The sequence below is a fragment of the Akebia trifoliata genome, chromosome 3, assembly GCF_017979445.1.
Source record: "Akebia trifoliata isolate Shusen 1 chromosome 3, ASM1797944v1, whole genome shotgun sequence".
Lineage (NCBI taxonomy): Eukaryota > Viridiplantae > Streptophyta > Magnoliopsida > Ranunculales > Lardizabalaceae > Akebia > Akebia trifoliata.
In genome coordinates, this window is record NC_141377.1 from 39,170,275 (window position 1) to 39,186,407 (window position 16,133).

Consider the following 16,133-nt stretch of genomic DNA (forward strand, 5'->3'; position numbering starts at 1 on the left):
CTCTTGTCGTTGAGGCAGGTTTTCTTGTCCTCTTTTTCCTTCTGCAATAAAAATTTACATTTTTCATTAAAAGTTGGATTTCCATAGTCCTCTCTCCTTGGAAGGAAGAATGTGATGTCTGTCGCATTCTTGCTTCCAAGAGGTGTAGGCAGCCTGACTTATGGTTTCTATGTTTGGCTTGAAACAAAAAGATTGAATTTCACCTATGACATGATCAATGGGCAAGAGCAAACAATACAACTTTTTACCATGAATCCCAAGTGGTGCCCCTCTCCTTCGATATAGAGCTAAGCTAAGTGAATCAACAGCCTTTCAAACAAAAGTCATAATAAGAAAATGAAAGTATGTTAAAAAGAGTTTGTAGAGAGTATGCTCATCAACATTCCAACTCCTATACACCGCAACAAAATGGCATTGCTGAAAACAAGAACTTTCACTAGGTTTCTAAGGATTTGGCTGTGGAGAAATCATATTGAGGGCCCCGTAAAGGATGGACTTGTCTTCTAAGTATCTCTCACATGGTAAGTGCATCTTGGTCTGTCTACTCAATCAAAGCTCGACTATGTGGAAAGGGATAATCAAATATGCATAATAAATTATCAATAATTGGCTTTTTCAATGGGAAATGTTGGTAGAGTAGCAGAGTCTATCCCCGTATTACAAAAGAGGTTTTGAGTTCATAATTTCTAGATTCGTCTATCAACCATGTTGTGGAGAGCTTTTTCGGCCTTCCACTCCTCGAGATGAAAACGGTCCTTTGATGGTAGGCTTGATCTTGATCTAACGGTCTTCTTCTATTGTTGATGATGACTCGGTTAATATCCGCACTTTCGCAAAAGAGGTGGGAGATGCAGCTGGCGATAGCCTTTCCAATTGAACATGCTTCGGGTGGTTCCTTATTCTCCTCCCATTTGAGAGAGATACGACATTTCTTTCATTTTCTCTGTCCAAGGTGACAATGGAAGGTGAGAAGGTAGGGGTCCCGGTATGATGCATGTCAAAGATCCTTCGAAATTTAGGTTAGTAAATAATGAAGTGAAAGGTGAGAAGTTTGGAGAAGATGATGAACAGTAAGTTGCAGAATGTGGGTGATATTCAGAGAGATGAAAGTCTTAAGAGATTTCGGGTTCTATACCCTTTTCCAGTCTTTGAGAAGGGGTTTTTATAGTTGAATGCCTAGGACAAGTGTCACCACATTACTTAGAAAAGTGTACTTCCAACTGTCCGTTGACTTTGCTCTTGTATATTGTGCCCATGTTTAATTAATGCTAATACTTGAGTTGGATTAGTAGTGTCTCAGAGTAATAGATGCTGAGTTGGTATGATTTCACTATTTGGAGGTAGGTGAGAGAGAATGTCATGTCCATTCTCTGTTTGGAGATATCACATTAAATGCCCCAGTTTGGCATGGGTGAGAGCTCAGATCGCCTTGAATTCCTTGTCTTATTATGTTGGAGGCTATGAGATCGAGCTGCGTGTTAATGTGAATAAGTGTAAGATATTTAATCCAATATTATTCTCTCTTGTTGTTACTAGTTGATCTTTTTAACCTTTTTGGGACAACGATTCATCTTGCGTTCCATGACAACAAAGGGCAGACCCTCTTTTTCTATCTAGTCTACTGCGTTGCCAACACTAATTTAAGCACTCAGATTGTATTGGCCAATTAGAGTATTGACAAACACCACCTATTCATTTCCCTCTTCTAAGTTCTTGATTTCGTTTCAAGGTCTAGTTTTTAAGTAGAATTGTTGAATGTCTCAAAAAGGGGGGGGGGGACTTAGGTTTACTCCTTCATTTGGTACAATAGAAGCACTTGTAGTGTGGAAGAAAGACAGAATTTACTATAAAGACCGATTAGGCTAGACGTTGAGGTCATGCCATTCTAATTGGCCTACCTCGATGTTAATTCACAAATCTTGTAGTGCAATTTAGATTGCTTGAGTTTTGAATCTAATCCGCATGTAGACAGTGCTATCTATCATACGTTTATTTTAGCTGTTCCTTGATCCATTGTCTCGCCTTAAAAAAGTGGGTAGGTAGAAAGATACTGCATTTTCTATCTATTATGTCTGAACTACTTTTTGCAAACAAATATGAAACCTAAAATTCAGGGTTAGTGCATGTAGTCCAAAAAATTGAGGTAGCAACCTTATTTGCTACATTGTCTCTATTATCCGTAAGTATGAAAAGATTGAGGAGGAATTTTCCCATAAAATTAGAGCTGGATGGTTACAGTGGGGGAATGCTTCTAGACTACCATGCGACTGACGCATCTTAGTCAAACTAAAAGGAAAATCTTGAGTCCTGCTATGTTTTATGAAGTTGAATGTTCGTTGATCAAAAAGTAACATGATCAAGAAGCAACATGTTAATAGCTTGATGTAACAAAGATTTTGAGATGGATGATTGAAATGATAAAAAAATAGCAATGAATGCAATAGGTGATAAACTAAGAAAAAGTTCATCAAGATGCTGTGGTTATGTGCAACAAAAACCGATCATAGCCCTTGGTTGAAGGAACGCGCCAGTTGAAGGTTCTCAAAGAGTAAGAGGAAAACCAAAAGAACATGAATTGAGGTAGTGAGGGTGGAGGATATGAACACATTTGCAATACTAGAAGAAATGGATTTAGTTAGAATTGAATGGGAGACGATAATTTGCTCAGCTCCCCAAATATTTGGGAATTGGGACAAGGCTTTGATGACGATGAGTGCATGTCTTCACATTTACTATTACTAAGTGGAAAAGGGAGAAGCGAAACAGTAATTTGAAATGAATAAAGTGGGAAAGGTAATATATTCTTATTCAAGTTTTTTGTTATATTCACCTGCAAAATATCCTATCAACATTCCAATAGAGAAAAAAAATATCTAATCCAAAATCAATCATAAAGCCGTAGTATTAAATTTCGACATATTTCCACGAAATATACCGAAATATTTCCATTTCCACAAGTTCTAACACGAAATTTTACCGACAATTTCTATTTGTATATATTTATGTGGAAATCACTGTTCATTTCGTGAAATATTTTGATGAATAGTGAATTTCGGCCGAAATTATTATTTTTAGACATAAAAATGCAATATTTCGATGAATAGTAAATTTTGACCAAAATATTTTTCTTTTTTGAAAAAAAAAAAAAAAACTTATAATTGATTTTAGGAAGAACTTGTAAATTACAGAAAGTATTTACTATTAAAAATTGCATAGAACATTCATCCATTAGTATAAATGAATTATGATTAGTTAGTTATATATATCATCTTATTTTAATGTATTCTAAGCATATTAGTACGTTTATACAATCAACCATGTTTCGCTTAGTTGGATACATTTGCAATTTATTCATACTTATTCAAAAAATAAAAGAAATATAATTACACACGAATGCAATACTTAATAGTTTCTTCATTTTAATTTTTTACATATTAAGTTGTATGTAGTTAATGCAACATTAGTATTGTTATTTCCACTGCCAGCCTCTCAATACATGTGTGTATGTTACCAAAATGTTGTTGATATTCAATTTCTCACTCCATTTGGTATTTTATTGTATTTTGATGACTTAATGAGTGTGTTTTAATGCCTATTTTATCGTTTCCTACAGGGTTAATGAAAATTTCATCAATATTTTTGTCATTTCCAAAAAATGTATTCATTTCCACATTCATCGAAATATTTCCATTTCCAGACTAACCGAAATAGGCACCGAAATCGAAATTTAATACCGATAAATCTTGAATAAATTGTACTATAAGTAGGACTATTCATGTTTCTAGTACAATTTGGAGAAGTTACACAATTTGGCTTTAATGGTAACTTTTAGGCCTCCTCATAGTTTTTATGATCTATTACTAGTAATTCTGGATACTAACTTAAGAACATTATATAGTTTTAGAAGGATCATTTTATAAGGGTTCTATGTGAGTCTACTATTTATCAAGTGTTGATATTAATCATTCTTTTAGTGAAGGTTCATCAATTAATTTATATTCCTCGACTTCATTATTTTTGATGATATACTCATCTAGTTATTTTCTGAGTTATATGCTTAGTCCAATGTGATTGATTGGTATCTAACATGAGCATTTCATGCATTAACGGAATATCCAGGTGAATGGATGTTGGAGGCCGGGGCTCTTGTTTTAGCAGATGGCGGGCTTTGTTGCATAGACGAATTCGATAGGTATGCAATTACAAATTGTTCCTAAAATGTTACTATTCTGTTATATGCTCAATTGACACGTGTGGTTTCTTCTCTTATGACATCCTTATTTTGAGTAACTAAGAAATATCGTGTTCAGCCTATGCACGTGAAGTTACATGCAACATTGTGTGGAGTCTGTTGATCCTCACCATAAGGCACATGTTTTCATTGATTGCAGTTTTCGTTAGTTTAAAAATTAATAAAAACCCACAAGTTTGGATTATAGTCACTCTACTAAATGTTTGTTTTAACCTCGTTTCATATTGCAAGGATATTGTTGCTCCCACAATTGACCAATTTGCCAAGGTTGTTCATTTGCAAATCAAAGGCAAGGGTGAATCCATTGTTCCCCAATATACTTTTGTATATGATGTGTCAAGTGGAGAGGGTTTTGCTTTTTGGACGGAACAAGGAAGTTTCAAATAAAGAAATTAGAGTAAATGGCTCAGATATTCTCACTTTACCTTTTAACCCCTAATATTTGGGCTCGTCAGGCTTGCCAAGCTTGGTTTAAGTCTTACCCGACTAGTTGATGGACCTGGAAATCCTAGCTTGAGCCTAGCCCCATGGACCTACGTTCTTGCCAAATTTGAGTTTGACTATTTGGCCCATTTGCAAACCCTAATTAACTGCTAATTCTTTGTGCTTTAAATGATTTTTAACAAGTTGGTATTTCTATATATTTGAGTGAGATGGAATCTGAGTTCATAAAGTTTCCTTGCTCCTATAATTTTTTGTTAAAAGAGAATTTTCATGACTTGGGGGTAACTAAATGTTCATCGAGTCCACTCCGCATAATTGCCATGTGGCACATACTTTTAGGGTCATCAACCCCATGAATCTTAGACCAACCCTTGGTGGACTACATGCCAAAATCAACCTGATTGGTGATTTGTAGTTGTTGGATTTGAGGATTTTTCATTATGGGCCATGCGTAAAATAAGTAGGGCATCAAGAGCATGATGAAAAATGCAATTCCAACTTCCCTTTGCCTTTTATTGGAACTTCTGTTGCAATGATTTAGCTGTCACCAAGTCAATGGTTGTCTACCCTCAAGGTCTACAAGGTTGTTTTAGTTCAAGAACTATTTTGTAAGTCAGTGTGATTGCAATGTAAATTTTCCGGGGAGGGCTTATTTGTTCTGGACAAGCCTTTGACCCCCTGTTTGCCTGGCAGATCTCTTGGGCACTTTGTAATTCTTTTTAACGTTATATAAAGATGTACTAGTTGTCGCCTGTGGAGCATTGAACTCATGAGTCACATTATAAATTATGGGAAAGGGTGGTGGAATAAAGGTTAAGACAAAAACAAAGATATCATAGAACCAATTTGGTTTCATGCGAGGGAAGCAATCTTTGAAATTATACAAATGATTGAGAAGTTCAAATATAAGAGGAAAAATCTTCACTTGATTTTTATTTACGTAGAGAAAGTATATAACAAGTACCTAAAGAATGAACTTGGTAGGTATTGGGAAAGAAAAGAGTATAATTAAGAACATGTATAAGATAACTATAACTAATGTGAGAACAAATTTTGCAGTGGCCAAGGCATCCTTCCAAAAATGGAGGTCTTGAATTCAAGCCCCCTCGTTGGCCACTCACAAGGATTTATCCCTACTTACCTGGTATGTGTGGTTTGTGAGGTATTGCATGTACTCGGGGGATTTGGGCGAGATATGGTGCTCTAAGAGGCCAGTTGCGTCGCCTTTGCTAGTTGGGCCTACGGGTCTGAACCCCCATCATAAAAAAAATGCGATAACAAATGGTGAAGGGGTAAATGAGTTCTCTGCTACATCCAATTTACATTAGGATTTGGCTTTAAGTCTGTTTTCACTTGCTCTAATTTAGATGGAGTAATGTTTACATTCAAGAGCAATTCCCTTGGTGTATGTTATTTGCATATGGTGAGTGTTAGTTGATGAAGGCTAGAGAGGAGGTCAACAAAAAAGAACTTTGGATAGCTACTTTGGAGTTCAAGGGATTCATAATAAGTAGGACCAAGAAAGATTATGAGGTGTAACTTAGTATAACACACAAAAAGAGGAAGGGGCAATAAAAGTTGATAGCTAGGAAATATTCTAAAACCCTTGATTTTATTATATTGTCCATAGAATTAAGAGTTTAATTGTTGAGGTGGAGTTATTCTTCTAGAGTGCTATGTAACCAATTTGTCATAATCAAATTTAACATAGAAATATTATAATATGGAAATAAGGACAATTGTGCTTTGAGGATGATCGAGGAGGATCTATATAAATAGTCTACAGTAAATTGGGCATAACTTTGTCATGCAGACTCGGATGCTCATTTGAATCAAAGAATAATCAAAAATCTCCAGGTATATTGCCTTCTGCTTAGACTGATAAATCCACAGGAAATTGCTATATCCTCTATTCAAAGCGAAGAAATGAGTCTGGATGTAATGCTATTCCAAAGGCGTTGGAAAGAGGATTCAGAGGGCTACGGGATCGAAAATGTGGAATGAGCGTTACCTACGAAAGTGTTTCGACATCGTTTACCCCTCCAAATTCACAATCAAAGTTGGATTTTCTATTTACAGAATCTTTGACCGCAAATAACTCTAATTCGATCGTGATTCTGAACTTGTGGTAGAAGAGAGTTTTAACATATTTAGGATTCTTAATCCAATTAGGAAGTAATTAGATCTTACTATTTTTAGACTTACAATAAATACTATTACTATTTTAGTACGTACGTCAATTAGAATAGAACTAGGTTTTTGTTCTTTCTTCTTTTATAAATACCATTGTAACTCCGTTTGGATAAGGAGAAATGTAATAAAGCAATTTTGTTTTCTCCAATTATTGGATTTTGTTCTTCATATGAGTTTTGTTTGGCTTAAGTGGTATCAGAGCTAATCTAGATCCGGAAGGAGAAGGTGGTTTATGGTCTCAACTCGTGACTGGCACAAGCAATCCAGTGAAGAACTCACTGTTCGATGCAAGTACACAGGAAACCAAGTTCGAAGACGAGCTTGGGGGAGATGTTAGGCAACAAAGAGAAAGATGGTAACGATAGATATGACAAGCTAGAAAAGCAAGTCGAAAACCTTACCAAGTTGTTGGAAAAGATAGCAGAAGGCTCGTCGACCAACAAAACCTCACGGATAAACACTCTGAAAATAAAAGAGCCATAAATAGGGGATATCGATGCCTTTGATATTGAAAGCGACTCCGAAGATACTAGTAAGGATCCCACGAAAACTCTGAAAATTGACTTTAAAATTGATTTGTGTATTTATGATGGGATGATTGATGCTGATAAATTGGATGGATGGATTGATCAACAAGAAATCTATTATACTTTAAAAAAATATTCTAGTACACAAAAGATCAAATTTTCAAGTTTGCAATTGTCAAGTCATGCTCTCACATGGTAGAAGTTGTACCGAAAACACCATGATGTGGCAAAATTGACATGGAAGAAATTCAAAGGTATGTTGCAAAAGCAATTCTACCCCATAGGTTGTGAGGATGAACATTGGTACAAGTGGTAGTACCTCAGGCAGAAGTTTGGGCAGTCTGTACAAGAGTACACTACAAAATTTCACAATCAGGCTTTAGTTCTAGATGTGGACGTTGATGACCATGTAGTTTTCATGAAGTACACTGGGGATCTCACGAAGTATATATGAAAAGAATTGAAATTGTTCACTGTAGAAACTATCGAAGACGCCGTAATGAAGGCTATTGCCATTGAGGCGAGAAATAAGAAATTCCTATAAGAAGGATTACAAGCCAAAACAAGGGAATAAGTATGACTAGAAGGATGACAAAAATGGGGAGTAGAGGAAAGAGGGATCATCCTCCAAAAAGAACTATTGTGACCATTGTGAACTCAGTGGGCATGTGAAGGATAAGTGTTGGGTATTTCACCCCGTATTACGATTGAAGAATGGAAAAAATAAGGAGGGGAGGAAGGACAGGAAGACAATAGCCTTGGCCACGCAACATGTAGAAGAGATTTCAGAGGTATAGACTGCAGATACTAAACTCACCATTATGACCAAACCAATAAAGTCCTTAGAACACGACGACCGAGAAGAATTGTTTAATGTAAGAATCAGATGAAACAAAGTATGGTAATGACTCATAGATCCGGGTAATCAAAAAAACTTAATTTCAAAATCTGTAGTCCAAAAGCTGGGGGTTGGAGACTACATCTCACCTTCGACCATACCCCTTGGGGTGGATTCAAAAAGACGTGGAGATGAAGATCACTAGCAATGCACCTTCAAGTTCGCAATCACTGAATGATATATTGATGAGGTAAGATGTGAGGTAGTACCATTGGATGTGTGTCAGGTAATCTTGGGTAGTTTGTACTTCTGGGACCAAGATGCGATCCACTGCCGACGTCTTCGCAAATATAGGTTTGTCGAAAATGGGAAAAAATTTCATATTAGTGCCTGCAAGGAGCAGACTACGGATCACGGAATCTGAAGAAATAGAGGCAAATCCAAGAACTTCTTGAGCAAGGAGTTATCAAGCCCAGTTGTTCACCTTGTGGTTCGTCAGTGTTACTAGTACCGAAGAAGGATGGCGGTTGGTGGATGTGTATCGATTTTCAAGCACTAAACAAAATAACCATCAAGAATTGATATCCGCTACCGAGGATCGATGATATCTTAGATCAACTTCAAGGAGCTCATTACTTTACAAAGTTGGATCTCAAATTTGGCTATCACCAAGTTAGAATTCGAGGAGAAGATACTTGGAAGACTGCCTTTAAGACCAAGCAAGGCCTCTTTGAGTGGTTGATTATGCCGTTTGGATTATGTAACGCTTCAGCCACCTTCATGCGACTGATGAATGAGGTATTCTGACCATTTATCGATGATTTTGTTATTGTGTATTTAGATGATATTCTAATTTTTAGTAAGACATGACATGATCATCTCTGACATATAGCAAAAGTTTTGGAGGCCCTACGATGAAGTTAGTTATATTTGAACAGGAAGAAGTGCAAGTTTGGGATACAGGAACTAATGTATTTGGGACACATAGTTGGCGTGGGAGAGTTGAAAGTAGATTCTGAGAAAGTATAGATCATCTCTAAATGGCCCACACCCCATTTGGTAATAGAGGTTCGAAGTTTTATGGGCACATGTCAGTATTTGCACAAATTCATCCATCATTTTTCACAGATTGCAGCACCCTTGCATTATTTGACAAAGGCCAATAAAAAATACAAGTGGAACAAAAAGCACGAGGATACTTTTCAGTTGCTCAAATGGAAGATATCTGAGGCACCAATACTAGCTTTACCAAACCTGTAGAGGCCTTTTGAGATTGAAGATGATGTTTTTAATTATGCATTGGGAGTTGTTTTGATACAGGATGGAATACCGGTGGCCTAATCATAGGCCTCTTCAGTTTTTTTTCTACACAGGCCAAGTTACTGCAAGCTCAACACATGTAGTGGATGTCTTACCTACGACAATTCAACATCATCATCAAATACAAAAAGGAAGTGACCAATAAGTTGGCAGACATGTTGTCTAGAAACCCCACTTCAGTAGATTCCGTATTACTGGTGGCAATGCAAATCCCACCTATGGTTCCTTTAGAGTACGCAAAAGGGTGTGACACAGACGCTGATTTTAGTTCTGATTATCAGAAGCTACTACAAGGGCAGACTAGTGAGTTTCAGCTGAAGGATGGGTTGATGTACAAGGGAATATGTTTGTGTATTCCAGAAGATGGGGATCGAGTGCAGTGGATTCGAGAGGCTCATACTTCTAGAATAGCAAGACACTTTGGGATCGAGAAGACTTTGCTCAATCTTTAGTGTTATGTTTGTTAGCTGAAGATGCAGTTCGATGTTTCTTGTTTTATCCGAGGTTATGTTTTGTGCAACACCTCGAAGCTTTCCAACAGAAAGGTAGGATTGTATTTACTATTACTAGTCCCTAACCGACCTTGGGAGAGTATTTCTATGGATTTGTTGGGTGGATTACCTAAAACCAAGTCTGGACATGATTATTTATATTTGGTTGTGTAGATAGATTTAGCAAGATGGTTATTCTTATTCCGTGTAAGAAGACCATTACAAGAAAAGGGGCTGCCAAGTTGTTCGTTCAGCATGTTTGGAAACATTTTGGACTTCCCACATCGATTATCTCTGATAGGGACAGTCGGTTTCTCAGACATTTTTTACGGTCCTTATGGGGAATGAGTAGATTTGAGAGTTTTAGGATTAGGGTTTTTGTGGAGAAGAAGAAAAGAGATGAAGAGAGAGTTGTTTTATTCTCTCTCACACTCATATATATATATTAACATCATAAGAGTGTTACTAATAACAAAAGAACCCTTAGAAGATTAGAAATAACCAAGAAACCCTTAAAAGAATTTCTACACTCCCCCTCAAGTTGGTGCATATATATTTTTCATGCCCAACTTGTTAACAATGCTATGAAAATGTAAACTACCCAGCCCCTTAGTAAGGATGTCAGCCAACTGATCTTCAGTTTGCACGAATGGAGTACAAATGTGTCCAGACTGCAACTTTTCTTTGATGAAGTGCCTATCTACCTCAATGTGTTTAGTTCTATCGTGTTGAACTGGGTTATGAGCAATACTAATGGCTGCCTTATTGTCATAATACAAACTCATCGGCCCATGAATAGGAAAGTTCAATTCGGTTAAGAGGATTTGAAGCCATAGAAGCTCGCACACCCCATGAGCCATAGACCTAAACTCAGCTTCTGTACTAGATCTTGCAACCACTGTCTGTTTCTTACTTCTCCAAGAAACAAGATTACCCCCAACAAATGCGCAATATCCAGAGGTGGAACGACGATCTGACACTGATCCTGCCCAATCTGCATCTACGTAGGCTTCAACACGCAAACTACTATGACAAGCATATAATAAACCTTGTCCAGGAGAAGATTTTAAGTACCTTAAGATTCTATAAGCAGCATCTAAATGAGTTGCAGTTGGTGCATGCATAAACTGGCTTACCATACTAACTGCATAAGCAATATCTGGGCAGGTTAAGGTAAGATAAATAAGTCGGCCCACAAGTCTCTGATATCTCTCAACACCAATGCAGGGTTCACCATTAGACTCACGAAGCCTATGGTTTGACTCAATGGGAGTATCACAAGGCTTGCAACGCATCATACCTGTCTCATGAAGGAGATCCATAACATACTTCCGCTGCGAGATGAAAATACCCTTATTTGATCTAGCAACTTCAATCCCAAGAAAGTATTTCAATTGACCCAAGTCTTTAATCTCAAACTCCTTTGTTAACTGGTATTTTAATTTTTTCATTTCATCATATTTATTACCAGTCACTACAATGTCGTCAACATAGACTATGAGAGCAGTAATTTTCTCATTGGAATGTTTAATGAATAATGTGTGGTCAGCTTGACTCTGCTTGTAACCATACCCCACCATGGCACTGTGAAACTTTTCAAACCATGCTCTAGGAGACTGTTTCAAGCCATAGAACGCCTTTTTTAGTCTATACACTTTCCCTTCAATAGTTGGACATTTAAAACCAGGAGGAGGTATCATATACACTTCTTCTTCCAAGTCACCATGCAGAAAAACATTCTTCACATCAAATTGTAGCAATGGCCAATCTTGATTGGCTGCAAGGGATAACAACACTCTAATAGAGTTCATTTTTGCTACTGGAGCAAATGTTTCGCAGTAGTCAATGCCATAAGTTTGAGTGTAACCCTTGGCGACAAGTCTGGCTTTATACCTATCCACTGATCCATCTGGGCGATGCTTCACAGTAAAGATCCATTTACATCCCATTGGTTTCTTTCCTCTAGGAAGAACAACCATATCCCAAGTATTATTCTTCTCAAGGGCCTGCATTTCCTCCTCCATTGCCTTTTTCCAACTTGGTTGAGACAGGGCATCAACAACACTACGAGGAACAGATATTGAGGACAAAGCAATATCAAAAGCACGATAGGAGGAAGACAAAGCATTATATGAAACAAAATTGGAGATAGGATGTCGAGTACATGACCGAACACCTTTTTTAATTGCAATGGGAAGATTAGAATTATCAACTTCAGGAGCAGGGATATTACCTTTGACCGATGGATTTGGGGAGGATTCTTGGTTGGGCTCATGAGGACTCTCTTTAGTGCCTTTGTCACATCGAGAATACGTAAGTAATTCTTTCTCTTCTTGTATAATAGGAATCTCTCCCTGGCTATTATTATTGCCAACTTGTAATTCTTTCTCTTGTATAATAGGAATCTCCCCCTGGCCATCATCACCACTATTATTACCACTATCAACATTGTTAGAGGGAAGAGGAAGAGGACAAGACAACAACTCTTGGGGAAAAAATATTTCTCTACTTTCATTGTCTCCCCTTGGAGAGATGTGTTCCAAGAGGAATAAAAGGAGGTAGACTCAAAAAATGTTACATCCATAGATATAAAATATTTACGAGAAGGGGGATGATAACATTTATAACCCTTTTGATTAGAAGGATACCCAAGAAAGACACATTTGATGGCTTTAGGGTCAAGTTTGGTGGGGTCAGCTCGAGAGACATGAACAAAACACACACACCTAAAAACTTTGGGGGGAATGAGAAACACCTTATTAGGAGAAGACAAAACCTCAATGGGAATTTTAAATCCTAAGACACGCGAAGGCATGCGATTAATAAGAAACGTAGCAGTTAAGACAGCATTCGACCAAAACACTTTCGGTACATTCATAGTAAATAAGAGAACTCTAGTAACTTCCAATAAGTGACGATTTTTTCTCTCAGCTACGCCATTTTGTTGAGGAGTACTTACACAAGTGGTTTGGTGAATGATACCATGCTCACTAAAAAATGAAGCAAGACCATTAGACATGTATTCTCCACCATTATCAGATCTAAGGACTTTAATTTTGACACAAAATTTTGTTTCAATCATTTTGTGAAAGAGTTTAAATACAGAATACACATCACTTTTAGCTTTGAGTAAGTAAACCCATGTAACAAGAGAAAAATCATCCACAAATGTAACGAAATAACGAAAACCACGTAATGAGGAAACGGGGGAAGGTCCCCCACACATCAGAATGAACAAGAGAAAAATGTGAACTGCTTTTGCTACCACTAGCAGGATAAGAGGTTCGACAATGTTTAGCAAATTCACACATCTCACACTGAAGATCTGACACAGAAATAGAACAAAATAACTGAGGAAACAATCGTTTAAGCAACAAAAAAAAGGGATGGCCAAGGCGCCTATGCCACTGTAATAACTCAAAACGATGGCCACTTCGAACAATAGATGGAAGCTTCTGGACTGAGGTAGCAACCTGTGATGGGGGATCCAAAAAATAAAGTCCTCCTTCCTCATACCCCGTACCAATCATCCTCCTCGTATCCAAGTCCTGAAAAACACAATGAGAAGGAAAAAAAGTGACACTACAATTTAATGATTTCGTGATATGACTCACAGAAAGGAGGTTTAAAGCAAAATTAGGAACATGAAGAACAGATGATAAGGTCATAGATGGATGAGCAATAACACTACCCTTGCCAGCTATAGAAGAATAAGAACCATCGGCAACTTTTACTTTGTCCCTACCAGAACATATACGATAGGATGAAAAAAATGAAGACATACCAGTGATATGATCCGATGCCTCTGAATCAATAACCCAAGAGCTGTTGTTAGGAGTGGAAACAGATGCACTGAAGGCCGAGGCCGAAGTACCTGAGTAAGCGATCGCAGATGTGGAAGCCGTACTAGGAGGCTCCAATTGAGCCATAAATCGCCGAAAAGCCTCAATCTCACCTCGAGAGAGGTTAGTACTATCAGATGCCGGTGTTAGAGTTGGAGTAGGCTCTAATGTCTCCATGGAAGTAATAGAAAGAGCACTTGAACTCCTTCCACTATTGTAATGACTACCTCCTCGGCCAACGGCGAATGAACCTCTATGTGATGGACGGCCATGAAGATCCCAACAAGTATCCTTAGTATGGCGAGTACGACCACAATTGTCACATTTCAACTTATCTTTATCATCGACAGTTGTCCCTGAACGACCACCGCCTCGAGCACGACTACTATTGCGACCTCCTCTTTGGGACATCGATGCTAAGGCTGATCTTTCATGAATGGTAGGTTGGAGCATAGCATTACGACGACACTCCTCACGATGCAAATAGGAATATACTGTAGTTAATGATGGAAGAGGCTCATTTCCTAGAATTTGAACCCTGACTTGTTCGTACTTGGAGTTTAAACCAGTAAGTAACTCAAATACATGATTTTCTTCAACCAACTTCTTATACGCAATAGCATCGATTGAACAATAGGCCCGAAATGTTTGTTAGTGATCCAACTCTTCCCATAGACGTCGGAGAGTGGAGTAATATGTAGACAAGGACTTATCTCCTTGCCTTATCTACCAAATACTATGGCGCAACTCATACACACGAGCTGTGTTGCCTACTTCTGAATATGTCTCTGTAACTGCATCCCATATTTCCTTGGCGGTTTGCAAAAATAAGTAATTACTGCTAATGTCGGGTTGCATAGAATAGAGTAACCAAGACATAACAATAGCATTCTCTGCATCCCATCTGTCAAAGGTTGGATCTTCAGAATCAGGAATTGGTAACCTACCGGTCAAATATCCCATTTTACCTTTTCCTTTAATGTATAGTATGGCCGATTTAGACCAAGCAAGGAAATTATGGCCATTTAGCTTCACCGTAGTAATCTGAAGATTAGGAGCAATACTTTGAGGATTACTCATACTCCCTTCACCATTCAAAGACACATTCGAAGATTGACTAACCTCAGACATTGTAAAGAAACTTTCGAAAAAAAAACAACACCACCTTGTGAGCACGAAATACACTCGTCTAGATATCCGAAGGTGATGTACACTTCACCCGATGGAGAAACACACTTATTATCCTCTTTAACAACACATGGCAAGCATTAGAATATGGAGAACAAGTCAATCCATATCAGAAAATACCACAAGATATCAGATTTGCATAAAAAGTACCATTTTCAGCAAAAAAAAACAGAAAAGGGGTCCAAAGAAAGGATCACCGAAGCTTCAATATTTGACCAATCGATCAACAGCCACCACCATTAGATTCCTCATAAAAAAACGACCAAACTACTCATGTCCAAACTCAGAAACAAGTAATCGAAATGAACAAATGGAGAAAAAATGACTTATCCTAAATTTCCGTCATTTTTGTTAATTTTTACTAAAAACATCATAACTTGCTCAAAACAACTCCAAATCGCATGAAACTTGTTCCTAAAATTCTCTAAAATCACCCTCTCTTAGAAACAATCAGAAAAGGTCACAATATCCGACGAAAATAGCGTCAGATGACGTCAGCACGTCGGCTGTTGACGTCATCAGACGCAGCAAGTAAGAGAGTCTTCTTGTCTCTCTCCTTTTTCTTTAAATTTGTATCTAAGGTCCTTATTGATTTTGAGCTCTGATACCAAGTAGATTTGAGAGTTTTAGGATTAGGGTTTTTGTGGAGAAGAAGAAAAGAGATGAAGAGAGAGTTGTTTTATTCTCTCTCTTACTCTTATATATATTAACATCATAAGAGTGTTACTAATAACAAAAGAACCCTTGGAAGATTAGAAATAACCAAGAAACCCTTATAAGAATTTCTACAGAATGATGGATACTTGGTTGAAACATAGTACAACTTTCCATCCACAAATCGACGGACAAACCGAAGTTGTCAACCGGACCATGGTGAATCTATTGCGAGGCTATAATTCCAAGCATTCGAAGACTTGGGATGACAGTCTCCCATACCTACAATTTGCCTTTAATAGGGCAATGCATAGTTCCACATTGAAGTTGCCTTTTGAAGTGTGTTTGGGTTGTTTGCCTCAAAGTCCTTTTGACATGGCATTC

General features: G+C 37.6%; 1 protein-coding gene across 5 annotated transcripts in view; it reads left to right on the forward strand.

Moving 5' to 3' along the window:
- The window catches only part of MCM9 (minichromosome maintenance 9), a 48,443-nt gene that overhangs the window by 9,733 nt on the left and 22,577 nt on the right, over positions 1 to 16,133 (forward strand). For all 5 annotated transcript variants that reach the window (XM_086435149.1, XM_086435148.1, XM_086435150.1 and 2 more), the window contains one exon: positions 4,120 to 4,192. In XM_086435149.1, the coding sequence (XP_086291275.1) occupies positions 4,120 to 4,192 (73 nt within the window). The remainder of the gene's footprint in view (positions 1 to 4,119; positions 4,193 to 16,133) is intronic.